At 45.8% G+C, this 26,974-nt stretch overlaps 1 protein-coding gene across 1 annotated transcript in view; it reads right to left on the bottom strand.

The window, feature by feature from the left end:
• Positions 1-399: 399 nt before the first annotated feature.
• The window catches only part of MTMR12 (myotubularin related protein 12), a 71,287-nt gene continuing 44,712 nt past the window's right edge, over positions 400-26,974 (bottom strand). Inside the window, exons 8-16 of the mRNA XM_032337681.1 lie at positions 24,552-24,627; positions 17,688-17,794; positions 16,637-16,761; positions 14,927-15,005; positions 13,392-13,462; positions 10,999-11,171; positions 8,067-8,234; positions 6,964-7,125; positions 400-3,325 (exon numbers count right to left, since the gene is read on the bottom strand). Coding sequence (XP_032193572.1) covers positions 2,756-3,325; positions 6,964-7,125; positions 8,067-8,234; positions 10,999-11,171; positions 13,392-13,462; positions 14,927-15,005; positions 16,637-16,761; positions 17,688-17,794; positions 24,552-24,627 — 1,531 coding nt within the window. The 3' untranslated portion in view covers positions 400-2,755. The remainder of the gene's footprint in view (positions 3,326-6,963; positions 7,126-8,066; positions 8,235-10,998; positions 11,172-13,391; positions 13,463-14,926; positions 15,006-16,636; positions 16,762-17,687; positions 17,795-24,551; positions 24,628-26,974) is intronic.

Below are 26,974 nucleotides of genomic sequence, written 5' to 3'. Positions count from 1 at the left end.
TTAGCTGACCTTAAGATCTCTTCCAGCAATAAAACAGACTTCTCATATTATATGCCCTCAAAAGCAAAGAGGCAGCAATATTTTATTTCACATATTTAAAAAGCCCTTTTCCTTTATTTGCCCTATTTTATTGTTCTCCATAGTATTTCATCCTCACCTGAAATTTTATTTTTTTATAGTAAACTCTGCACCCAACATGGAGCTCAAACTCCTGACCCCAAGATCAAGAATCACATGCTCTACTGACCAAACCAGCCAGGTGCCCCTAAAATTTAAAATATTTATTTGATTGTTGGTTTCCCATCACCAATCAACTAACCAACCAACTCAACCCAACACACACACACACTGGATGAATGAAATTGTTCCATGCTGTATCAACCACATCTAATGCAGTACTGCTTGTAAATTGTGCTTTAATTTCTGCAATCAGATATGATGCAGTGAGATACAAGTATAAACTTTCATTGTACGCTGGGAAAATAGAAAGCACATTTATACAGATAATAGCCCAACAGCTTATTCCCTTAAAAAAAAAAAGTTTTGAATGTTTTTAAAGCTAATTTATCTTCAGTGTAAAAACTTGGAGGTATAAACAAACTCAAGATATTATATACAGTAAATTAATGTACATTTCCAAACTTGCACAGTGCAGCATTTTAAACAAAGTAAATGGTCTCATTTCAGCTTGGACTGTTAAGCATAATCCATATCTCAATCTTGAATAAAAATGTCACAATATATAAACCGACTGAGAATTCTGTACACAAATACAAGTTTATAGAAATCTGATTTCAAATATAAATACATAAATTGTCATGACCTCACATGTTACAACAGCTTATTCTTCTATTGTAATTATTTTTAAAAATCATAGAAAAATATTTCAAAGCACATTCAACTGCTATGACAAGGGCCATGACCTTGTGCCTTTAAACCATACTTTGTGGAGTGTAAAGCATCACACCGGGCATTTTTGGAATGAAAATTACTAAGAGTCTAAGATTGAAGAGGCTACTGTATAAATAGTCACGTTATAATATGGTAACAAAAATAGTTAGCTCCATAGTGTATCTGGGAGGCAGTGGGGCAGAGAAGTGGAGGTTAGTGCTAGTTTCAGAAGGCCCACAGAATGTATGTTAAGGTAGCTAATGAACTAGTGTATTTTTTAAATCCCTATTGCAAGCCTAACACTGAACTCACTAGGGAGACTCTTAAGGCAACCAAGACCGGACATGCGTTTGGCCCCCAACGCAGGAACCCTGCCCTCTCAGCCTCTGTCATTCTAACAGGCCAACCCGGCTCATGTGTCAGCGTGGAATGAGGAGGAGGGCCAAGCAGTTTCTTACACGCACAGAAAGACTGTTCAGTGCAAACTGAGAAACTTCTGTCAACAGTTTCAAAATTTCTCATTGCCCTCAAGCAACTGAACTTTTTCTAAACATGTAACATTCAAATTGCGAGATTGATACCAGAGAGGAAATGTATATAAAAGGCAAACATTCAAGCAACATTCTAACCTTAGTTTTCCCCCCTTCCTGTTGTGGGATGTAACAGGGTTCCACTGAGAAAGAAAAAACTGGTCCTTAAGAATGTACTTTACTGCATTTAAAAATATATATACCATTTAGACAGCAGATCCAAGGTGACCAGGCATAATCAAGTTTCTTCTATGGCTTTGAAATCGTTGAGGTACTGGAGGAGAACCATCACCTCTGCTACTCAGGCTTCGCGGCCTCCCTATGGAAGCCACGTGCAGAAGGGATCCTGCTCACATCTGCGCGGTTTTAGAGACCTCGGGGAGACCGTGAGAAGGCTGCGGCAGAGGACCGTGGTCACAAATGGTCCCAAGCCTCGGCACACAGCTAGAAAAAGGCAAAACACTTTCGAACACTGAAGAGGCTCCAGAAGAATGGGAGCTCCTTCGGGCAAACCAAAGGGATCCCCTCAGTTTAACCAACAGATTTAGCAGCAAGATCCTGGGACTCCGTGCACCACGGCGGGGGGCAACGGTGGACGGCAGCAAGGGGTCGGAGCGGGCAGAGAGAAACCTGGAGCTGTCAGCACACAGGAAGGGCAGTGGGGCTGGTGGCTAGCCCCACACAAAGCGACACAGCCCATGCAGGAGGGGGGATGGCTGGAAATGTCAGTATGGGGGACACGGGTGGAATTTCCCCAGCTTTGCTCAGGCGAGAGGATATAGAAAGGAAAAATGCTATGGTTTAAACGAATGCCATACATCTTAATGCCTCTATGGGAGCCTTTCAATCTGCCATACACACATCGGATAAAGCTAAACTTGCTCTGAACTAAGATGGGTAGAGAGACACACACTGTTCCCAAGGACTAGATAAATTATCTTGGCACAGGAAGGATCTGAAGTGAGTACTGAGTCCAAGAATGTCTGACCAAAGCCCTTTCTAGTAGTAGACCCACCACTGCAGGTTCTGTATAATACTTACGCATCAGACAATGGCCACGGTTCTGTTATGGGTCAAGTAGTAATTGTTTTCAATTAATAATACTACAGATACGGTTTTAATTGCATAGTCTTTCAGGAGCATGAAATAAACACGAGAACCAGCTCTTTTCCTGAAGGTCCAGGATTTCTGCTGCAGAGCCCTGGACTAGAGGCTCCCCGCCCCCCACCCCGCAGCAGTAAGCTTCAGCGTGACCCACTAATCCGGAGAGCAATCGGCTTTGCCTCCTGTCCCAGCCCTCACCGCTCTTCCTTCACAATCACTGAGCAGACGGGTCACACATCCCCCAGATCCACAAACTCATCTTCTCGTTTGGCCAGATCGTCTTCGTCACCCAAAGCTTTCCAGCCACTGGTGGGTAAGACTGGCTTTGAGGAGTGTCGCTGCAGCAGAGCGAAAGGAAACAAGGAGGACAAGCGGGCAGAGCTCCTCAGCAATGCGGGTGCCTCCGCCGGGAGGACCTCCTGGCTGTGGTGTCTCTCGTCGATTTTCTCTTGTAAGTGCTCTACTTCCTCCATCATTTCCAAGAGTTTGCTCATGGTGGCCACTCTGCCACCCCCCAGGATCTGGGCTTCTGGAATCCAGCGCAAGTAGCGCTGGGCCCAGACTTTGATTTCTGGCCCCTCGATGTGAGGCAGCAACAGACCGTGGTAGTCCGTGGGCTTGCTGTGCCAGCTTTCATAGAATTCTCGAAAGTTGTCCTGAAGCTCATCAGAAGAATTAATTAATTTGCTAATCCGCTTGCCCAGGAGGTTTTTAATTAAATGATCTGTTTCTTCCCTGAAAAATCCTCTTTTGGGAGACGATTTAGATTGGGTGAGTGGTAAAGAAAGCTGTCGTTGATGCTTTGAGAGAAAACACAAATAAAAATCTCTGGTTAGCCTGAGAGCAGTTATAATAATTCTTCTCAAAAAAGGGAAAAAAAGCGTGGATGGCGGGGGGCATAATCCTGCTTTAACAAGAGTTTTGAGAAATAAGAACTGCCACATGAGTGAAAAATCATCAAAAAGCAGTAGCACGGTAGGGGAGGGGGCTCTTGTTTACTCCACGATGCAAACATTAGATGCACATTGCGTTTATAAACAAACGGGTGAAAGGGGCGCCTGGGTGGCTCAGTGGATTTAAAGCCTTTGCCTTCAGCTCAGGTCATGATTCCAGGGTCCTGGGATCAAGCCCCGCATCAGGCTCTCTGCTCAGCAGGGAGCCTGCTTCCCTTCCACTCTCTCTGCCTGTCAAATAAATAAATAAAAATTTAAAAAAAGCAAAAACAAAAACAAAACAAAAAAACAGGTGAAACCAGGCACATATGGAGCTGTGCGGAGGAGAGGTGAGTTGTGACAGAAAGAGCGTTCTACTCCCTCCTCTCCAGGCACAGGCACAATAAGTACTTTTGAAGAACAAGCTTAACCCAAGACAGGCAGCCCATTAGGGGAGTTTGGGTGTGAGGCTGATTCATTTTCTGAAGAGAGCAAAATGTTTCTTCTTTGAGAACATTTTGAGCCCCCGTGAGGACGTGGATCCCCCTGCTTCAATGAACCGCATCTGCGGTTATCAGGCACCCAGTGGGAGCTCAGGCCTCTGTCACAAGGATTCTTATGGACAAAGAGACAAGTGGGAGCAGGATTTTGAGGAAATGGCTACACCGGCCAGATGGTCTTGCCTGACAAGCTGCGAGAGTAGAAAATAATAGAGCATTTACGTTATTTTCCTCTCCCGTGATTCTACCTGCAGCCAAAACAAGGTATTCTATTGAGGAGCACCAGGACCGGGCTGTGAAGATGGGTAAAGAGGTGGAAGGTTACAAGGACCCCTGGAGCCCAAGAGAGAGGTCAGCAACTGCGAAGACGCTGTTTCTGCCCAGCTCTTTTGCTCCTGAGGTGTCTGAAGTAAGAAGTCAACAGTTTTAGGGGCAGGCTAGCCCTATCACTCTCTAATATATTCCTGCCAGTGGTTCTCCCTTGTGTGTGAGAGGGAAAGCATCCTTTATTATGGAATATAGAGGAATAACTCTTCGACCTCTTCTGAGGAGTGTGCTGCAGCGACAGGAGGAGGACCAAAACAGTCCCCAGGTCATGGAGGCCGAGCACAGCAGACCCACAGATTCTGGGTCCTCGATGCCCACAGATCCCTCTGGGGGCCCAGAGCGGAGAGTAGAGTCTGCGGGGCACTTCCTGGTCGCTGCCACAGGGCTCCCATGATGGCCCAGGTTTCCAAGAAGATAAATGCAGAAGCTGCAAGCTGCAAGGCCTCTTAAGGCCCAGGCTCTGAAACTCAGTATCACTTCTGCCACTTTCTGTTGGCTGAACTAGTCGAAGGCCTACTTGGATTCAAGAGGAGAGAAAATAAACTTTACCTCTTAAAAGGAAGAGTGGCAAAGTCGCCCTGCATAAAGGCATACGGGATGGATGGCACTGGGACTAATTCTAGAAAGTCTACCATAGTAGACACGAAGAAAAGTCAGAGAGGTGCGCGCAGCACTCATCTCCTCACAGCTAAGCAAAAAACAAACGAACAATAAAAAAAGAAGAAAAGCAAAACCAGCCACAATGTCACAACTAAGAGCTGACCAGGATTTCTGACTTCCCAACCAGGGACAGGCCTGTGGAAGGCAAGGAGTCAGCAGCCCAGCCTCTCTCGTCCCCAGAGGTCAAGGTGACTCAGTCTGGGCTGGGGAACCGCGGCACGCAGGTGGAAGCGAACAGCCGCCGAGCGTTTAGCATGTGCTGGATTCTGTGCTCGGTGCTTTCCAGGCATCGACTGGGCCAATTCTCCAAGTCACTGTTCCTGCCCCATTTTACAAACAAGGAAACCAAGGCACAGAGGTTAATAGACAAAGACCCCAGCTATAAAGTGCTAAAGGGGGTTTTACACATAGTCTGACTCCAGAGACTGGGCTCTTAACAGAACTCCACTTGCCTTGGAAGCCCCTACTCTCAAGCCCTACGTGAAGTGTAGGTTCAAGAGGGCAGGGTGGGCGCAGCATGTGGGGTCAAGGCTGAGGTTGAGACGGCATGCCTGAGCGGGGGGCCCCCGGATGGTAATGTGAGAGCAGCGTTTCCTGCTGGGAAGCCACAGCCTCTCAGTCTCTACAGAACTTTTCCAAGGCCATCTGCCCACTCAACAAGGGGCCTGAAGCCTGACACATGATGTTCTCACAAAAGGCTTCAAAATTCCCTGTTGCTCTAGCCCCAACTCCACTTTAGCTGATAGAATCTGAGATTCTCCAACTCTCTGGCTCAAGCCTCCTGCTCCAGTCAGCTCCTGGAGCCTCAGCCACCTGCTCCTAACTGTAAGAAGAAGGGACACTGAGAACGACTGGATCGGAACACAGAAATGAAATCCAGTCTTGCTAGGGGGAGCCTCAGTTTCCTCCCATGCGAAATAAGGGATTAGGCCTTGTCTCCTCGGTCCCTTGCACCTCCGGCCCAGGGCATTCTGATGTCCCCAACAGATGAGAAGTGTGCATGCAGCCACCAGGGGGCACCGCACACTGAGGAAAAGCTGACCTCTGGCCAAGCTGCGCAGCTCAGGGCTGTTCTGGTCTGGCAGGCAGGAAAGACACTAAATGGGGAGAGGACACATCTACCCTGGTCCTGAGGACCCTTGAGAGAGTAAAGCAAGAGCTCTAAGTTGTTCAGAAGCTGGCATCTTCTGCAAATGAGGGTTTTGGCTCACCAGGCTCCCAAGCCTCTTTAGAATGGAGCACCTCCCACATCAGGATGGCCAGGTTCCCTGGATGGCAGGTGGGATCAGAAGTAGGGTCGTGGAGAAGGCAGAGACATGCACTGACCTGGGACTCACCACCACCGCTTTCCCCTTTGTGGGGTCTGGTGGGGGGAAATTCCAGGCCCGAGACAGAGCTGGGAGAGGGCAAGGAAATCACTTATCATCTAGGGAACTTGGGAGTTTTAATAACTAGTACCCTCAGTAACAAATATCTGAAGGGATATCCAAATAATCTGACATTTTTGGTTTCCAGCATGCGTCAACAAAGGACAGCCTGTGGCCAAATCAGGCCTGGGGCCGATTTCTATAAACACTGGAGCACAGCCATGCCTGTCTGCGTACGTGCCGACTGCGGCTGCATCCGTGCTCCGTCAGTACAGGGGGGATGGGGGGTGGGCGATGGAGGAGCCGTGCAGCCCTTAATAGAAGAAAGAAAGGTCTTGCTATTTGAAGACATGAACCAGTACAGACAGAGCAAAACCCCCAATTAATGCTCCTTTTACCCTGCCAACCACACTTAGGTAGGGGGTATGCAGGATCCCATGCGGCACAGCTGTCTTGGCAGTCACATCCCCGAGGACATTTAGCAAATGTCTCACTAGGGCAAAGGCTGATGCACTGAAAACAAAGGATTCTCATGGGCCCTGACATGTGCCCGCCACAAAGCTCGACTCTGCAGGCTGCTTACAGGATCCATACATAACTTTCCTCCTTACACACACGGGGATCTCTGGGCAGATGAAGGGGGTCATCTTACTTTGAAACGCGTTCCTTTCCGCTGGCCTTTGTCCAGTTTTGGCTTTTCCACATAAAGAGGGTTTTTGAGCAACATCTGGGCTTTGGGTTCAAACTGTATAGACCAGTCCCACACGGTGAGCAGATTCAAAGGCTTGCTTTGTGTCTCCTGGCTTTGTCTACCCTGCCGAAACAAGCACAGGTCACGACGGCTTCCCGGGAGGCGGAGGAGAGCGAACACACAGTGCGGACAGACTCGCACCAGGAAGGGTGCTCCTGCCCTGCCGAGATGGAACTCTCATGGGGTCCTCCTTTCTAAAGGCCTCGGCTGTCAGTGGTTGTTCGCGTAAGGCTTTGGGTGGGAAGGGAGAGAGGGAAGAAGGTCACCTTGTTTTCTAGTGGGCCACGTGCCAACCACTGATGGGCACTTTCACGACAACCTTGTGAGGCCACTATTTCTCACATTTTATACTTGAGGAAACTGAGGCTCAGAAAACTGAGGTGAACTGCTTGAGCTCTTGAAGCTGGTGAGCAGTGGGCTGTGATCCAGGGCTGTGTGACGGGAAGCCCAGGTTCTGTACCCCCACTTCACTGAGGAATTTGCTAAAACCACTCCCGAAGGGCCAGCTCGGGCAAACCCAGAGGCCAACAGAAAGCTACCCAGAGGCACTCAGCCTGGTGAGAAAGTAAAACTCCCAGGAGCGAGGCCTCAAGGGAGACTAAAGGAGTTTGAGATGGAAACTAAAAGCCAAGCTGCCCTGCTCTGCTTCGTCTCCGTTTCTTCAGAGTAACTCCAGGCATCAGGTCAACGGAAGAGAAGGCTGATCATCTTTACAAAGGATAACTTTTAATTTTGCTTAATTCCTCAGCTCCAATACTTGCTCTCCAGCTCCAATATGTATTGTGTGGCCTTGGGCCAGTTACCCATCCTCTCGGTGCCTCAGCACCTCAGGGTCAGAATACCCCACAGGGTGCTGTGAGAATGATCAGTACTCGGAAAGCACTCAAAACAGGGCCCCGTATAGACTTAGTGTGAAGCAAGTGTTTTTTTTACATCAGAACTATTGCAACCTACTTGTGAGTCTGGGCTTCTTTAACGCACAGGTTCCTAAGAGGGACTCTTACCATATTAGTTTCTTTTTGATGAGGTGAATTGAAGAAGAAGGTGCTAAAAATAGGTATGTACAGACTATCTGACAGAACAGTCAGGTACGTCTCCGTGAAATCAAATGCTGGGGGATGCTGGTGCACCAGCTGCCACACGCAATCCAAGAAAAGCTGGAACACGGGAACCTATGGGAAAACAAGATACACATTACTGAGCACGCACTAGGAGTCCAAGGCCATCTGTCCCGAGTTTAGAGGCGGCCATCTCTACAGCTGTGGAATAACCACTTCTGAGCACCATATTCTCTGGGAACCAACAGTAGACGCCATCCCGTTCTGAGCAATGAACGTGCTCCACTGAAGCGGCGTGCCTGTAGGTTGGTATCAGTATTTGGCAGTACCGATCTGCGTAAAAGACATCTCAAAGACGAAATACATAAAATCTCTTTACTGATCAAGCACTGACAGTCGATGGATTACAAGAGATTCCGAGGCTAGGGAACACTCTGAACCCCAGTTAAGTGGAACTGTTATCTCCCCCCGAAAGAGTTCCACTCTTCTCACTGAGAGATTATATTACCAAAAAACTGTTCTCAAATATTTTGAATTTTGTCCATATTCCTTTTTTCACCCCCAAAATGATGATGCAGAAGAGAAATAGGACATGAAAGAAGACAGAAGCAGCACAGGTGAGTTTCTAAGCTTTTTCCACAAATGTACAGATCTTTTTTAACTGGCAGCCTCCTTCATTAGCTACCCAGAGGAAAGCCCGTTAATGGCAGAGAGAGTTTTCTAGGGTGCTTTGTCATTCACAAAGTGTTTATCCTTTTCAGTCCCAGTGACCTGCCAGGTGGGAAGATAGGCCATGTCATGGCCTCTCCCTGACGGAGGCTGCCTGCACCTCACACAGCTCAGAGGGAGACAGGAGTCGGGAATCCAGCTCTTGAACCAAATGCAGGGCTGCATCCATTATATCACAACGCAGACCACCCCATTTTCCTTTAAAATTCTAATACGGTGTCAACTAAACTCAAGTATAAAAATATAAATTTAAGAAACTGGGGCACTTGGGTGGCACAGTAAGTTTTGGCTCCTGTCCTGATCTCAGGGCGGTGGGATCAAGCTCCATGTCGGGCTCCCAGCTTGGTGTGGCGTCTTCCTGGGATGCTCACTCCCCTTTCCCTCTACCCCCACCCCTCAAAGAAATCAACCTTTAATGAAAAGAATAAAATTTTTTTTTAAATAAAAATAAATTTAGGGCCGCCTGGGTTAGGTCATAATCCCAGGGTCCTGGGATCGAGCCCCACATCGGGCTCTCTGCTCAGTGGGGAGCCTGCTTCCCTGTCTCTCTCTGCCTGCCTCTCTGCCTACTGGTGATCTCTGTCAAATAAATAAAAATCTTTAAAATGAAAATAAATTTTAAAACTTTAAGAAATGAAATAATAGTGGTCACATATTAGAAGAAAAAAGAAAAACCAACAACTCCAACATGCTGATGTTGAGATGCTTAAAAATGTTTATATCGCAATTTTATTTTCTTCAAGATTTTATTTATTTGACAGAGAGAGAACACAAGCAGGTGAAGCAGCAAGCAGAGGGAGAGGGAGAAGCAGGCTGCCTCCTAAGCAGGGAGCCCAATGTGGGGCTCCATCCCAGGACCCCAGAATCATGACCTGAGCCAAAGGCAGACGCTTAACCAACTGAGCCACCCAGGCGCCCTGATACGGCAACTTTATTTCTCACCTCATCTTCCACTCAATGTATCATTTAAATAGAATGGAAAATATCTGAACCTTATTGTAGAGTCAGGAAAATGGGTTCAGAAAGTTTGCTTGACTTCTCCGAAGTCTGGGTGAAAGCAGACCAGACTGGATCTGCTCTTGGACTTATTCCTCCCGGACACGGAGTGCTCACTTTCTCAAGACATCCAAAACATACTCTTCCCCATGAAGTGTCAGCTCTCTCTGTCCATCAGGTTATGTGCGTCCCATTAACCTTGGCAAAGTCCTCAGAAAGGCAAAGTCCATTCTAAGACTGAAAATGGTGATTTCCAGTCAGCTTGATGGGACACAGATGAGCAGAGACGAGGCCTGAAAGAAACCCCAAGGCCTAGCTAGAGAAACTGGGGTCTGTCAGGAACGCACCGAGGCCTGGAGGGCAGGGGCAGGAGCCACGGCTCTCCGACGGCATGCTGGGCCAGGCTGCTCCCCACCACAGACTCATTTACTATCCAGAGTAAGAACAGCCATGAGTCATGCTCCTGGAGTACGGGAATTCTGCAGGGGATTTAACTAAAGAAAGTTCACCTGTTTTCATTTTACCTTCCACAATCATTAATAATGCAGCCAAAGGAGCTTGCACAGCCGCAGCTGAGACAAGTGCACCACACTCTGGGGGCTAAACCACATTGCTAACTCTCCTACACTTGAATTCAGGGTCGCGGTGTGGAGCAATTCACATGGCCAGAAACAGAAGGGCCTGTGTTCACAACAGACATACACTGCTGATAAGGTCCTGGTAACAGATGGCATTAACATAACCTCATCCTTCATTCTGAAAAGATTTATGTGTTATTATGCATTTTCTGTAAGAAACTTGTATACTGGCCATTCTTTTTTTTTTTTTTTTTTTGCAAAGATTAACCTAACAGAAATTGTAGGTGTCTCTTTGAATTAATTTTTAAGTTTTATGAATTAGTATTATTCCCATCATGAAATAAATATCCACCCTTGGTGTACACAGTCTAGAAGAGAAGGCTCCGCACACACCAACATCCCTTTCCTCGGGGAAGGGTTTCGGTCCTGTTGAAAGCACGCAGGGTCATCACACGGTGAAGTGAACACAGCGTTGCTAACACGCCCACCCGCATGCACTCTGCCGACAGTCACCCTCCACCTGAAGACAGGGACGAAGTCAAGAGACCAGGCACTTCTGCGATGAGGACACTCACCTCCTCTTTGTCACTCTGACGGAGGTGGTTGCAGCGATCCAGGAAACAGTGCCCGCCCATGATCCACTCCTTCTGGACGAGGCTCTGGAAACCAGCCCTGGTTCGGCAGTGGGGGTCCATCATCACTTGCACCAGGGAGGAGAGGAGGCAGCAGAGGTCGGAGGCGTTCTCCTCTGGGAGGGGCCCCGGCGCCGGTACAAAGAGGCAGGAGAGTGTGAAGTTATGAAAAGCCGCCCAGAGCGCGTGCACTCGCACAGCTAATGACGGGGTTCCCCAAAGCAGAGTCGCCCTGCTCACTGATGGTCAGGCCCTACTTCTCTGAGGGCAAGGGCCGATGGGAAACAACGTAGGGTTTTCAGACCGAGAGACAAACTGCTTCTGGCCAGTCTCGTACAGGCTCCCACGTACTCTGGCCCTAAGCGCGGATCTGCTTACTGGAGGAATAAGGAACAGCGGCCGAGCCCCCTGTCAGCACGCGGGCATCCCGGCGTGCCGCACAGCAAAGGCACAACCACACACCTGATGGCGGCCTGCTGGGCTTCACAGACCAACTTCACACCTCTTTTGGCTACCGTGTCAAAGCTAGAGGCCTCAGTAGACCCACTGCTCCCAGGCTTGGCTGCTTCTCAGACTCACCTCGGAGCTCCTTTCCTGCACTCCCTCCTCTTTGGAGGAAGCTGAGATCTCTGGACTCCCTTATTCCCAGCTCCACAGCTCTTTCCCTTTCTGTCTGAGAGCACAGAGGGGCCTGCTTCCCTCCGCCTAGCCTGGAGGAGACTCCCCTCGGCCCGACTCCCAGACACCCATCCCTGAGCGCACTGTACAAAGCCCGAACGACGCAAATTCAGCTCACACGCTTATTTAACATTCAGGACTCACAGCAAGTAAAAGCATACATTACCGTGCATACACTGGCCTTAGAGTTTTCAGATCCTAAAAGGTAGGATCTACATCCCCTGTGGTTTCCCCTTTACAAAAAGTGCAACTCCAGCAGCTACTTAAAAATGTCCCTGAGGATGGTGGCGCGCGCAGCGGTGCAGAGAAACCTGAGAGTGAATTCTAAGTAGGCAGGTGCTTCCACCAGGAAACTTTTCACTCTGACCCTGGAACCGGGAGGCCTACACATGCACTCCCGCTTCTCTTCCGGGAGACAGGTCTCCACTATGGGAGCACACGGATCGCCAAGAAACAGCTCCGTCTACGGGGTGCTATCAGCCTCTGAAACAAGTTTCATTTTTAAAGGGATACTCCTTCTTGCATGTGAAGGGTATTCACAGCACATGAGTGGGTAACAACAGGAAGAGGGGCTAGAAAGGAGAGTTCAGAGGAGACAGCTCAATCGCCCACCTGAGAGCGAGTGACTTCTCATACCTCAGCCAAAGATGCAGATTTTGTTTGACGCGACTCTGGCGAGTGCCATCTGGCCCTGGGTACTTCCCCTCTCAGATCCTAATCCATCCCTCCTCCTTTGTACCAGTCAGTCAGTCTGTTCTGTCATTGGTGGTTAGGTCTTTTTCAATAACATGTTCAGGTCAACTCTCTCGTTAAGTGGTAAACTTCTAGAAGGCAGAAGTCTACAGCTCTGCACATGGTATGTGCTCAATAAATGTATTCAATTTGAAGTCACTGAGCCAATATCAGGTGGTACAGAAGCCCCAGGCAGACACATTTTCCAGCCTGCCACGGAGGCGAGATTTCTGCAGTCACGAGTGCATCAGAGCAATGGTAAAAGCTTCAGGGCATGAAAGCAGGAGATGACCTACTGAACTGCAAGTGCAGATCTATACGAAGTTTAAAATATTCTGAACAGCAAACATAACATTTTAGCTCAGATTTAACCAATTTCAGCAACAACCTTTAAAAAAAAAAAAAAAAGTGGTTTACACCTGTTTTTACACATTCTGAATGTTTATGTCCTGTTGGCAAGTATAGCAAGTTAAGCCCACTGAGGAAAAGGAAATCATGACCCACAAAGTTTCTACAGCAACTGCACAACATTATCAAACACAAAGGCATAAAAATAACAATTAAACCATCCACGGGTTTCTTTATATAAAACAAATTATCAAAAGGTTTTAACTTTAACCAAGCTGAGTTAATATAAAACAAAATCCAAAGCACTGGAAATGTGAGCTTTGGTCAAGATACCAAACAATTCCTTCTTGGGCTGCAAATAGGTCTGCCAAGTTCTAAACGAAGGATTTATTTTTAAAATTGTAACACTGACCTCAAATGCAGAGGAGACCAAGGTCAGAGAAGAACAGAATGGGAGGGATTTCTACTGGCTCACTCCTTTTACATGACAATTCCAGTTCCATAAAACTGTGTATACAGAAGCTGAATCTCAAGTGAAAGAAAGAGTGGTTTTACTCTTTGTACTTTAAATATATTACCTAAAAGAAGAACGTTCATGTTTTGTGCTTCTAGACATTCTGTAATCTCTATTGCTTTTTTCAGGCAACGTCTAAATTGGAAAGAGACAAGAAAAGCGGCGTTAGTTCCTGAGGCTGGTATCAAAACGATGAGAAGTTTAGACACAGAAAACTGAAGATTAAGGGAGACAATCTCATTTGTTTTTCCACTTGAAGTCCTCCAGGAAAGAAGCAAATTACCATTTATACTACTCAGATACTGCAAGACATTCATTTGCCAATTAGAAACTGAAAAATTTCAGAAGGGAATCCCAGAACTGATGTTGAAACGTAGCTAGGTGATTTCTAAACTACAAACTCTTCCTGAGAACTCAAGCCCCAGAGTCCCAGGAAGACCTGCCAATGCCCACATCAGAAACTGTGCCGCACGCCTGCATCATTGAATTCAAGGTCACTTGCCAAACGTGTCGTTGTGGCTGACAAGACCCAATAGACCCAGAAATCCCTTTTGTCTGTCTCTGCACACACTATTGCTTTTACAGCTTTGACTGTTCTCTACTTCTAATGAGGGTTCTCTGCCTGCAGAGGCGCCTTCCTTGGCTGACTCTTCACTGTTCTCTGCACTCCCCACATAATGAAGGGTTCTTTTCTATATGACATTCATCACTGTTTGCAATTATACATGCAAATTATGGGACATGTGGCAGGCTCTTCAAGATGTATTTGGTAATAAGTGTTTGGAGGACTGGGGCTCCATGCCACAAACCTCCCCGACGGAACTGAGAGAGATGCCGTGCCAGGTCAAGGGAAGAATTCTTCTCTTTCTTCAAAAGAATCCCAGGGCTGGAGCTCATACCCAATCATCACCTCTGTTCTGTGCCTCCTTGTGTCCCCTCTTAACTTAATGGCAACAGAGGGGAACTAGTCAAACTATGAAGTAGGGAAGAGAATGTAATTCTGTCTCTGGGGCTCTCAACTTAATTCTAAAACCCAAAATGACTAATTGAGATTAATCATAAAGTTATGAAAAAAGGGGCACCTGGGTGGCTTAGTTGGTTAAGTGTCTGCCTTTAGCTCAGGTTATGATCCCAGGGTCCTGCGATCACACCCTGTAATCATTTTTAAATAGATAATATATATATGAGACACAAATTCAAAACGTGTATAGGTAATATACACACGAGACACATTTTCAGTAAACAAGCAGCATCCCTCCCCTTCGCAATCCCGGTTCCTGCTTGGTTCTGGCTAGGAGGCCAGCCCTGCTGCCTCAGTTAGGATCTTGGGTTGCCACGTCCCCTTTCTGGCAGCCTTTCAATGCCTAGTCTAGAGCCTACAGAGATCTCTTTTGGAGCATCTCTCTGCATGTCTATAAATTCAGACCAGACCTGCACAGAATATATAGCATGTAAAATCCAGCTGAGCCCTGAGTAGAACATGTGATCTAAGAACAGTTAACTATGAAACAGAAAACAGTTAAATTATCTGTCAATTTGCTTTACTACTTTGAATTAGAGAACTATAAAATTCATGAGCAAAACAATGGCTTGAAATACCTGGTTATGTCAAGCCAGCTGCTGCTTTCCAACAGAGAAAACCATTTTATATCAGTGTCCCAAAATTCGGTACTATTATCTGGAAGAAAAAGAAAAAAAAGTAAGAAGTCAGTTTACTGTTCTCTTCCACATCTACCATCAAAAATCCATGCTACTCAAGCATACCGTTCACACAGTCAGTCCTGGACTGGACTGCAGACTCCAAGCACGTATCCCTGCTTTTAGCAAGGGACATTTCCAGACTTTGGCTGAAATGGTGTTTGAACTTTAAGCCCCTGGAAGGGGGTGGCAGTCAAAAATGGGTATTTTAGATTTTTATTGCTCAAATAAAAAGTGCCCCACAGTATGTAGATAAAGTCACAGTCCTCCTTTCAACTCAACGAAGAGAGTAACATGTTTTAGGCAGAAATGGTCAGGATGCAGGCTGTACTGTTCCTAGTAGTAGAAAATGCAACGCCGATACACCCTGATGCTGGGCAGCCCAAATTGGGAGAGTTGGTTTCTACTGGCATCCTAAATGCACAAACACATTTTCCTTGCTCACACTACACCATCCTCCACAACCTCTTGATATAGAAAGCATGCATTTCATGGATGTCTAAGACTCGTCAAAGTTGCAAACTCAGATTAGTGACAAGGCAGACACCTCTGCAAGTCCTGGAAGATGAGAATGGAAGTGTAGAATCACAGTCCTGCAATGACTAGTGCAGTGAAGACCACACATTCAGGGATCATTTCTATCGTTTGTTACTAGAGAAGTTTCTACACACTGAATGTGCAGAGTACCCAAAATTTAAGATCTGCAAAAAAATCAAAAAATGAAAAACAACAAACTAGTACAATGTATCACTCTCAGCCAGGTCCCTGCTTTTTATTAATCTATTTTGTAACACACAACACAGTGTGTTCTCCTTAGCGGTGGACACTACTGTGTCCCTGGGTGTCCTATTCATCTTTATCTCAAATGCCTCCATAGTCAGTGCATTTAATGGAAATTCCATAAATGTTGGCTGAAGAAATGAATCCTGAATTAGTTGGAATTTGCTAAGCTAAAAAGTCCAAGTTAGGGAAAAATTACATGTGAGCGTGACCAATCTCAGACGGTAACACAGACTCACTGAGGAACGAGGGGCGTGGATAACTGAGCTGGTTAAACTGGGTGCAGGTCCTAAACTGCTCCTAATGGGCAGCCTGTGCAGGAAGCGGGGGAGGCTGGGACGTGCACACTTCATTTCCTACTTTGTCCATTTCTGCTTGATTAGAAGGGAAAGAAGCTATTTCCACTTGGGATGGGGAAGTCCATTCAATAAACCACCAATGAACCCAAACAGACCATTTGTTTAACAAATCACCGCGAGAGCCGGCGAGTACTGGCACTGCACGATCCCATGACTTTTAAAGGAAGGAGTCCCAGTGTTCACCTCTGGGCAACCAGGGTGCTGGAGACCGAGAGAAGAGGAGGGGTGGGCCTGTGTTCACAGCCACGAGAAGGGGCGGTGGGGTAAAAGCCTGGGGAAAAATGGGGGGCGGACATGGCAATGACACGGCCCCTTGGCCACTAACCCGCCCCTCCACTCCACCACATCAACCCTCACGGCCACGAGCCTCTGGTGCAAACAGAGCCCAGAGAAAAGGCACCAACTTTCACCTGATCCACACGGCATGGGTTTCCCCATGTGACAGGAAGTTTTTACTCAGCATTCTTCTCACCTATCAGAAAGAGCTGCTTAAATTTAGAGTATGCAGTCTGGATGTCCTGCAGGGACAGGAAGTTGCTCGAAAGGTCTTCCGTTTTAACAGTTTCATAGGGTGGCCTGTGGATGGTCTTGTAAATTCTAGGTATCAAAAAGTAACACGAGATTAGAAGGGCAGATGTGAATTAGAAATGGCTTATTTGTCCTGAGCACGTACTATGTGCCCAGGTCCGTCCACCACAGACTGCCGTCCCCAGCCGGCGGAGCAGGGGGAAATGGAAGCACATGGAGCACCTCCGGTTTAAGATTATGAAGATTAGAAACTGACAGAGCCATGACTTGAAACCATGGCAATGTAATTTCAAAGTTGTCTTATTTTCTCTTTTTAATTCATCCACTTTGGGTTTTTTTTTCCACATTTTGGAAAAATTTCCAACATGTATTAAAGGACAGTGACAGGCCATGGCTTGGATTTGACCACTGTCAACACCATAGCCATCAATCCACTTCCCCCAAACACTTTGGCATGCATCTATAAAAACAATGTGGTTGACATTTTTAATGATTATAATGACTCTTTTCAAGATTAATTTTTTTTCAAGTTTATTTTTTCAATAATCTCTACTCCCAGTGTGGGCCTCGAACTCACAAACCCAAGATCAAGAGGGGCGTCCTCTACCAACTGAGCCAGCCACATACCCCTCCTTTCAACGTGATTAAAAAGAACCGCTCTAGGGGTGCCTGGGTGACTCAGCCCATTAGCCATCTGCCTTTGGTGCAGGTCAGGATCCCGGAGTCCCAGGATCGAGCCCTGCATTGGGCTCCCTGCTCAGTGGGGAGTCTGCTTCTCCTTCTCCCTCTGCTCTTCCCCCACTCATGCTTGCTCTCTCTCTCACATAAATAAAATCTTTAAAAACAAACAAAACCCAATCACTCTATGTATGTGCTATTCCCAAGCGCTAAGTTGTCAGCAGGTAAACAGGAGGAATACTATTAAGAACTGTTCCCCGGCTTCTGGGAAAGGAAGAACTGAGCTAGCCAGTAACAAAATGCAGAACAGTATTCACCCATCCAAGAAGCTCTTCTGGTTTTGTAAAAGGCCATCATCCGGTTCTTTGGGCAGTGCTGACATTTTCAAAATGGCACATCCATTGTGGCAGGACCAGCACCATATCTGCAAGGGGGAATAAAGGTTTTTCAGACATAACACACAATCCAGCAGGAGACAGAAAGCTTAGCCTTTAAATTCATACAGGCAAACTTTTCATGTCAGTAAGACGTGGCCGGATGTACTCAACTGTTAAGCCAAAGAGTAGTTACACACAGAGAAACACAGAATTAGTCTTAAAACAAACCAAGCTAGATAGTCACACTCAGCCTTGCTTATGGTCTAACGTACACCTTTGGACTTGGCTTTAGTGCTGGGAGCCTAGACGGCAGCATCGCCACTGACATCAGCGCACAGACGGCACTAGAGCGCAGCTTGCTTGGTCATCCGTCCGCTAACCCGTCTGACTCTCACAGTCACGCTCTGAGACAGGGAAGATCCTCAACCCCATCAACAGCAGGAAACTGAGGCCTGGAGAGACCCAAGAACCTCCTCAAGCTGCACTCCCAGTTGCAGCACTCTGACAAACGCCGGATGGCAAGCAGCGGGCAGCTCCCGTCACCACAGAAAGTTCACGCTGGAAAGAAGGGAAGCTGGCGACTCAACACAGAAGGCCCGTAGGTGCAGGGCAGTGCACTGCGCAAAGACGATGTGAAGAAGGCTAAGATATGGGTCTACCTTCAAGGAGTTTCTAGTTTCAAAAGGGAAATATATTTACAAACATAATAAAAGGTAGAACATGGTAAACGAGAGAAGAGAATTTCAAGGAAGAAAGGGAAGGCAAGAGGAGGAAATCATATGAATGACCGTAAGTGACAGACAGGCTCAGGGGGTCAGGCACTTTTCTGGCTACAGTGGGGGCTTTTGTCTGTTTGCTCTGATTTGCAGGAATGAAGGGAAATGAGGACTGATCTTGGGACAAAGTAATCTGCCGGGAGAGCCTGGCTTGGAGCGGAGGGCAAGGCTGGTTGAGTACCGTTGTGGACTTTGAGCCCCATAAAGGCCTGGCTAAGGGTTGAGAATGGCTAGAGGCCAGCCACCACTCTGCTGACCGAGTTCTCAGCCTTAGCTCAAAGGTAAACTGAGAGGAAGAAGATGTCTTTCATAATTCTGCTACGGAGAGATGGTACTTTTTTGCTAATCATCTGCAATGAATGGTATAAAGCATACACTGGCCATGCTAGCAGCAGACGCCAGGGCCACGAGGTTCAAGATCAGCACCCGGTCCAGGTGATACTCTGTGCTACACTTAGAAAGCCGGGAGGCAGAACTGGTTTGGGGTTTCAGGGGAAGAGGACAGAATTGGTGTTGGGTATACTAGGTGTCCAGTGCCGACAGGACACCCACGTGCAGATATCCAGAAGGCACAGTAGATGAGGGGTTACAAGTTTAGGAGGGGAAGGCGGCCTGGGGCTGTGGACATGGCAGCTGGCTGCAGCTGACAAGGGAGAGACGATGCGCACACCCAGGCAGAGAGGAGAGAGGAACACAGAACCGTTTTAGGAAATACCAAAAAGCAGTGACTCCCCTTCTCTGGGCCAAGCCATACTTTGACTCATTAAGATTGAAAATGAGGCTGGAAGTGTTAGGACATGGAGACAAATCACAAGGCCCTTTGCTGACCTCTCCCTCCCTTACCCAACGTCATGCTAAGCACTCTAATGCACAGAAACCAGCACGCAGTTCCTAGTCCTCTGCCAGGGGTGGCGGTATTTTGAATGCCCAAGCAATCCTGTCCCCCTACTTGGTGCAGCTCACTTGGATAAAAGGGGAGACACTCTTAGCTACGACTAAGTGACAGGTTCTACAAAAATTATGTGTCCTTTATCCTTTTTACTCTCTTCTCCTGGGGTAGAAAGGGTTGGCTCTCGATGATATTTGACTGTTAATAATTCATTTTTTTCTTTTTAAAGATTTATTTACTTGTCAGAGACAGAATGATAGAGAGAAAACGTGTGAGGGGGAGGGTCAGGGGGAGAAGCAGGCTCCCTACTGAGCAGGGAGCCTGATGCAGGCTCCATCCTGAAGACTCCAGGATCATGACCTGAGCTGAAGGCAGTCACTTAACCAACTGAGCCACCCAGGCGCACAAATAATTCACAACCATACCTGTCTCATCTCATCTGAGGCAATTCCCTTATTATTCTCTATTTGAAAAAAATAAATAGAAAACAAGCAAACTTCTTGGTCGAAGACAGACTTCTCATTGGAATTTAACAAAACACTTGTCTTCTCTTATTATAATATGTATAATTTCTGTCCGGTGTCTTAGTATAAGTGTCTTGACAACAAACAAGAATCACTGTCTGTTAATCCTGTTTAACTTTTAAAAGGGAGAGGGGAAATTATTCATTACTTGATACATCTTTAGGTATCTCTCTGAAGAGAGCCCAAAACAGAGTTTTAGGGGGAAATCTACAACTGGAGGCTAGAGAGCAGTGTGAGAAGGAAGGAACTATTAAAGAGGTCAGAAGACTGAGAAAGCACAGTGTGTCCAAGAGAAGACAAGAATTTAGACACAAAAAAGGTCGAGACCATAATCAGTTTCAAACGTGCAGTGCTGGTACAGGGAGGGCTGGTACAGGGGAGTGCTCGTACTGGGGGGCAGCGCTAGTACAGGGAGTGATGGTACTAGGGGGCAGTGTTGGCAGGGGAGGGGGCAGTGCTGGGACAGGGGAGTGCTGGTTCAGTTGGGGGGCTGTGCTGGTATGGTGGGGGGCAGTGTTTGTTGGGGGGAGGGGGGATGCACAAGGCCAGCTGACTTCTGGAGGGTCCACCAGCAGAGCAGGGGGTAAAAGCCATCTGTAGGAGAAAATATGAGTAGAGATTGGAGGGAAAATTAGTACAGTCTTTGAAGATGTTTGTCAGTACTGGAAGAACAAGATAGTAGTGTAACTCTTAACGAGGGGCTTCTTCAGGTCAGGGGAGGCCTGAGTGTGCCATTGGGTAGAGCAGAACACCAGGAAAGATCCACGGAGAGGAGTGAAGGCTGATGGAAGCGGGGTCCTGACAAAGCAAGGGCACGTGAGATCAGGAGCCAGGCAGCTGTTTAGATTCAGGAGAAGGAAACAGGAGCACAGAGAAAACCCACAGGATGTGAGGGGGAAAGCTGAGGGAGGTCTTGTCACGGTTGTCCAAGATCCCACAGAAGTAGGGGAAACATCGTCTCTCAGTACAAAGGTTAAGAATGGAATTACAAACTTGAAGAGAATGAATACATTGCTTACACCAGCCCTAGGGAGGAACGACACAGAATGCAAAGGGAGTTGAACAACAGACTGCTGAGCAGAAGAAAGGCCCAACCGAGGCAAGGTAACACAAGCCTTTCACATATCCCATTCAGTAACACTCTGCTGTTGGTTCGAAGGATCTTCAGCAATGTTCACTCACCCTACAGCCAAAAAAGATCAATACTCAGGGGTCGGAGAACAGCAGAGGGTAAAGGGAGCCAAAGTTGCTAGCATAGGAGCAAGAATCTACATACGTGCAGGTCTTCACTGAATGTAAGTAAAGGTAAGAAAAAACACACTAGCTGAAAAGTCAGGGTAAGAAAGCATGGAGATACGGAAATGTTCTGGAACTAGAAAGTGGTAATGGTTGCACAGCACTGTAAGTACACAAAAATGCCACCAATGGTAAATTTTATGTTCTGTGTACTGAGAGCTCTGTGCTCCCTGGGGAAATGTGTCAATTCCATCTTGTATAATATTCTTCTGCTGTCCATTCATGCAAACTCCACGACCAACTTTCAGGACATATCTAAAAAAAAGTGAGAACACCTTCCTACTATTTTATCAAAGTTATGCTGCTGGCTCCCCACTCTGGTCTCATCAGAACATTTTCTACTTCTCCCCAAGGCCTGGCTAGAACACAGTACCCAAGTTTCAACGCTGGACGGAGAGGCAGCCTGTTTGCACACGTAGAGACAATTCACCTTTGTTTCTTCCCACAGAGCTCACCCTCTTTTCCTCGATCTATCTCTGAAAGGCTAAAGAATGAAGACCGTCATTTTCATTGTTCGAAAACAGTGATTCTCAAAATGTAGTCTACAGATTGGGGCAGTGGGTCCCAAGATCCTTTCAGATGATCTGAGAATAATACTAAGAAGTAACTTGTCCTTTTCGCTGTGCTGACATTTGCACGGATGGTGCCAAAGCCCTGGCGGGTGAGACTGTGGGGGCCTTCACACCAGTCAAGGCCCTGCTCCCAGAGGGCACTGGCCACCACTGTATTCTTCACAGCCCCACGCTCACAGAAAAAAAAAAATGTTTTACTTGAGAATGTCCTTAATGGATGACTAAAAATTAATAGTCTTATTAGTCTTGACCATTACAGATTAATAGTCAATATTAACAGGCTTTATAATTGCTCTGATGGAGTGGGAAGTACACTCCAAGCACTGAAGTACAGTGTTTGTCTTGAGGAAAAGCACTTATGAGACTGCGGTAAGAGGTGAACTGGCTGCTCTCTTCATGGAACTGAAAGAATAAGTGAGAGTCAAACACTGGGTGTTCAGACTTTGCTATGCGGCAGATGTCCATCCTCAAAAAAAAAAAACAACAAAAAAAAGAAGGAAGTGACCCTATCACTTCAAGGAAAACAACTGACAAATTGTTGCAAATGATAAAAACTGAAGTTTCATACAAAAATTAGAACTGTGGAAAACTAATCTCTGCCTCTAGCTAGACAGCTTCCCAAAACATTTTCTGATGAGACAAGGGTGATGTTAATTTTTATGTATGTAATTTTATGTATGTAATTATGTATGTATGTATATAAATCTTCAAGTCTGTAAAATTTATGTAATTTTATGTGATGTGATTTTTATGTAAGGAAACATACTAATATTTGGATGATCTGTATAACCCCCTGAACCAACACTTTCCAAATGACCACTAAATAAGGTCATAAAATCATGTTTTAAGACCTATTCCAGGGGCGCCTGGGTGGCTCAGTGGGTTAAAGCCTCTGCCTTTGGCTCAGGTCATGATCCCGGGGTCCTGGGATCGAGCCCCACATCGGGCTCTCTGCTCGACAGGAAGCCTGCTTCCTCCTCTCTCTCTGCCTGCTTCTCTGCCTACTTGTGATCTCTGTCTGTCAAATAAATAAATAAAATCTTAAAAAAAAAAAAAAAACCTATTCAAAGTACAAGACAGACCCCATGGATTTTAATTTAGTAAAGAGTGAAAACTTCATTATGTTTTCAGATTCTTTTTTTTTTCTCCCTGAAGATTTACTTATTTGTCAGAGAGACAAAGAGAGAGCACAAGTGGGGGAATGGCAGGCAGAGGCAGAGGGAGAAGCAGGCTCCCCGCTGAGCAAGGAGCCTGATGTGGGACTCTTGATCCCAGGACCCCGGGATCATGACCGAGCTGAAGGCAGACATTTAACCAACTAAGCCATCCAGGTATTCCATATGTTTTCGGATTCCTTACTGCTATTAACCTTTATGAAACCACCACTTCTCATTTTTTTGTCATACCATCAAAGAACAATATTCTGAATTATCTGAAAAGGTGAATAAATATTCCTCCCTTTCCCTAAATATGGATCTGTGTGAGTCTGGATTTTCTTCATGTACTTCAACCAAACCCTAACATTCTACAACAGACTGAATGAAACGCACAGAAAAAAGAATCCAGGGGTCTTCCATATTTAAAAATGTAAAACACTGCTATTGTTTTTATTTTGAACTATAGTTATTTTTCACAAAAATGTGTTACTTACACTAACATGTAATAAGTTTATTGCTAAAATAAACTAAAATTCTTTGTTTAACATTTCATATGGTGAAAATCAAACAATATAATCCACATCAACAAAAAGTCTTTGAAATCCTCAATAACTTTTTAGAGTATAGAGTGCTGAGATCAGAACATATGAGAACCACTGCTCTTAATCAAAGGTTACAAACTAGTGGGACATGAGCCAACTTTAGCCCAAAGTCCTGTTTTTAAACATCTGAATCAGTTGCATACATTTAGAAATCAGGGAAATTCACAACTCATGTAAAAAATCCCTATCTCTGGCTCCTCCTGAGAAATCAGGGTATCTGGCAAGACCAGGCCCTAATTCCCACATGGCACAGACTGGCTGGCAGAGAAAAGCAGCCTTCCCTTTAACTCAAGGGGACGGTCTCTGGTTCATTGCAAGGGCCAAGCTCATTACCTGCCCTGTCTACATGGGCTTCTGGGCATGGGACCCCTGATTAAACATCTTGCCTCCCATACAGGAGTGATCTTTTTCCTGAAAGAGCCATGTGCACAGTACAGCATTTATTTGTAATTCTTATTCCTTCCTAAATTCCCTGAAGGCTTGGCAACTCCCAACCACCAATTAGACACTTAAGTAACTGCCAGAGTCTTGCTTTCTTTGATCAGTGACACATTAAATATGGCTCCCACCCCAGTCTATTCTGTGAGAACTAAGTAAATGCTCCATGTTGTCTCTGGGAGAAAACATGGCCACACCTACTCAAAAATTAATAGTGGGGCCAAAAACAATCTTAAATCCTACTATCTTCAGAGCGGGGGACTCAACTTCAAAATAATTTCAGGTATAAAATCAGGCTGCCTTTCAGCACTAGGCAGATCTGTAATCCTCTTCAAGCTCTAAGATGTTTCTGCCAAAGACTACTGCATCTGTGAAAACTTTAGAGCTGTCCTAGGGAACCTCATGTCTGAGAGACTCTTTTAGTGGGCCCCTGAGACGTTTCTGGATTACTTTTGGATGGAGGACTGAAGCCAAGGGCCTTAAATAGAATAATCTCCCAGAATGGGTTGATGAGCAACCCATGGCTATTAGGGTTTCCAGATGTACTTACTGGTATGCCACGGCCCTGAAAGCATCGCACGTCCTCTTCGGGAAGAGGGGTGGGGACAACAAAGTATGCTGGCAATCTAGAAGAAAGAAATGTCATCAGTTTTAGTACTGGAGTAATTCACTAAATATGAAAGCTCAACTTTAATGAACAGAGGAAGCGAAATAGAGTGGTAGGACACCACCCTTATTTCCCTCCTAAGAGGAACCAGGGCAGATGAACTATCTCTGGTCTACCCAAATCCTAGCTCTGCCTGATTCTGTGTGACTCTAAGTAAGCTACCCCACTCTCTGGGTCTGTTTCCTCATCCATGAAATGAGGAGATTAAATGTATGATACCTACAAGTCTATGAATTTCAAAATTGGGAGTGATCTTTCTTATCACACAGAGGCAATTAAGCACCCATGCTTTCGCCTGGCAGTCAGACTAATTAGTCAGACTAACATAAAAACCAATAACTAGGGGTGCCTGGGTGGCTCAGTGGGTTAAAGCCTCTGCCTTCGGCTCAGGTCATGATCCCAGGGTCCTGGGATCGAGTCCCGCATCAGGCTCTCGGCTCAGCAGGGAGCCTGCTTCCCCTTTTCTCTCTTCCTGCCTCTCTGCCTACTTGTGATCTCTGTCTGTGAAATAAAAAAATAAAATCTTAAAAAAAAAAACAACAACAAAACCAATAATTACAATGACTGCTGCCTAGACATTTTGCCAAGCATTCTGACAAACATTTAAGTGCTTCCTTTATGCCAGACTTGAATTCCTTAACACAAATTATTCACTTTATCCTCCCTACAACTCTATGAGGTATGTACTACTATTATTCCATTTTACAGACAGAGACACGGAGACAGCACTCGAGGCCCTTCATAGGTTATGCAACAAAGTAAGCATTAGTAGAGCTACGACCTGAACCCAACCAGTACAACTTCAGTTTCTATATACGAAAATTTAGGTGGTAAAAATAACCTAACTGGTAGGAAGTGGGAAAATCAGGTTTTCAGAGTTGCAAAGAGCAGAGATATACAGAGACACTACCTCTTCCTCTAGTTAGCAAACACAGGTTTCTATTAATAAGAAACCTGCTAAGTTCTATCACCGTGGAGCTGGAAAACCCTTTCACTCAAAGAGCTTGAAATAAAGCCTCAGGGGAAGTAAGAAGGTTGTCCATGGTGTAAGAAGCACAATGGGAACAACCAGATGAATGTCTGTACACATACTGTATGTTGGAAGTAAGTCCCGTAAACATCAGGCGATGGGAGAGAGTTGAGGAGGTTGCCAGGTGAAAGTGACTGGGTCCCTAGATCTAATCAATCCATAGTGAATGGAGCACCATTTTAATTACCAGCAAACAACGGGGAAATTTTTGAACACTGACTTATGTTACTGAATGATATTGAGAGTTTTAATGTTAAAATCTGAAAAGTGTTTGATAATGGTTTTACGGTTATATTTATAAAAAGAGTCCTTAATTGTTAGAGAGGTATGCCAAAAAATTCATGAATGAAATGTAATGAGGTCTGGGATTTATTTCAGAATAATCCAAGGGAGGCACAGAGAAAACAGGATTAGGTGAGTTAATAATTGTTGAGGGGGGTGATGGGTAAAAGGGAATGTATCATATTCTCTTTTCTATTACACTGCTTGAAATTTTCCATTAAAAAAATCTTACAGGTTATTAAAAAGGAAAAAAAAATCTCATTATATTATAGAACCAGGTTTAGAAAACACTGGTCAAGGACAAGATACTTCAAAATTTTTAAGAATCATTTGACTTCGAAGTTTGCTGTGTCCAGGATATTTTCTTGTAAGTCTGCTTTAATACACTGGTGGTAAGGTATCCCTTCTTCATGTGTTATCACTGAAGTAAACACCCTCTCCCCCAAAAAATCTCTCTTCACAAATTAATGAAATCACAAATCATTAAAATCACATGGGAAGATTAAAAACCTCCCTATGTTCAGGCTCCCCCCGCAGGACTATGGATCAGACATTTGAAGAAAAAAATCCGAAGCTCAAAAGCTCCCCCATGTTCAAGGAGGAGGACAGCTGAATATATGATACCTACAAGTCTATGAATTTCAAATGTTCTAGAAGATCGTGCTACTCCAAGTATGCAGCAGCGTCCTCTGGACAGCACATTTCTCCAGCTCAACCTCAGATCCACTGAATCAGAATCTGCATGTTAATCTCCAGGTGACTGAGGAAGCAGGGCGGCTGCAGCCCACAACCCACCAACAGACCACAGTTTCTCAGTCTCCTCAGGAGAACTACCTGCGGGGAGGCGTTTGGGGGTTAGCACTGAGTCTTAGCTCCATCCCCAGAGGCTCATTCTACACAGCTGAGGCCACAAGGTCTTAAGAAATTTGCATGTCTTCCCCTACTAGTACTAGTGAGGTTCAATCTTCTACCATGCTGGTTAGCTAGTTAATTT

The sequence above is a fragment of the Mustela erminea genome, chromosome 3, assembly GCF_009829155.1.
Source record: "Mustela erminea isolate mMusErm1 chromosome 3, mMusErm1.Pri, whole genome shotgun sequence".
NCBI classification, from domain to species: domain Eukaryota; kingdom Metazoa; phylum Chordata; class Mammalia; order Carnivora; family Mustelidae; genus Mustela; species Mustela erminea.
The sequence above is the reverse complement of the archived record's forward strand: the minus strand, read 5'-3'. Positions and strand labels throughout refer to the sequence as shown.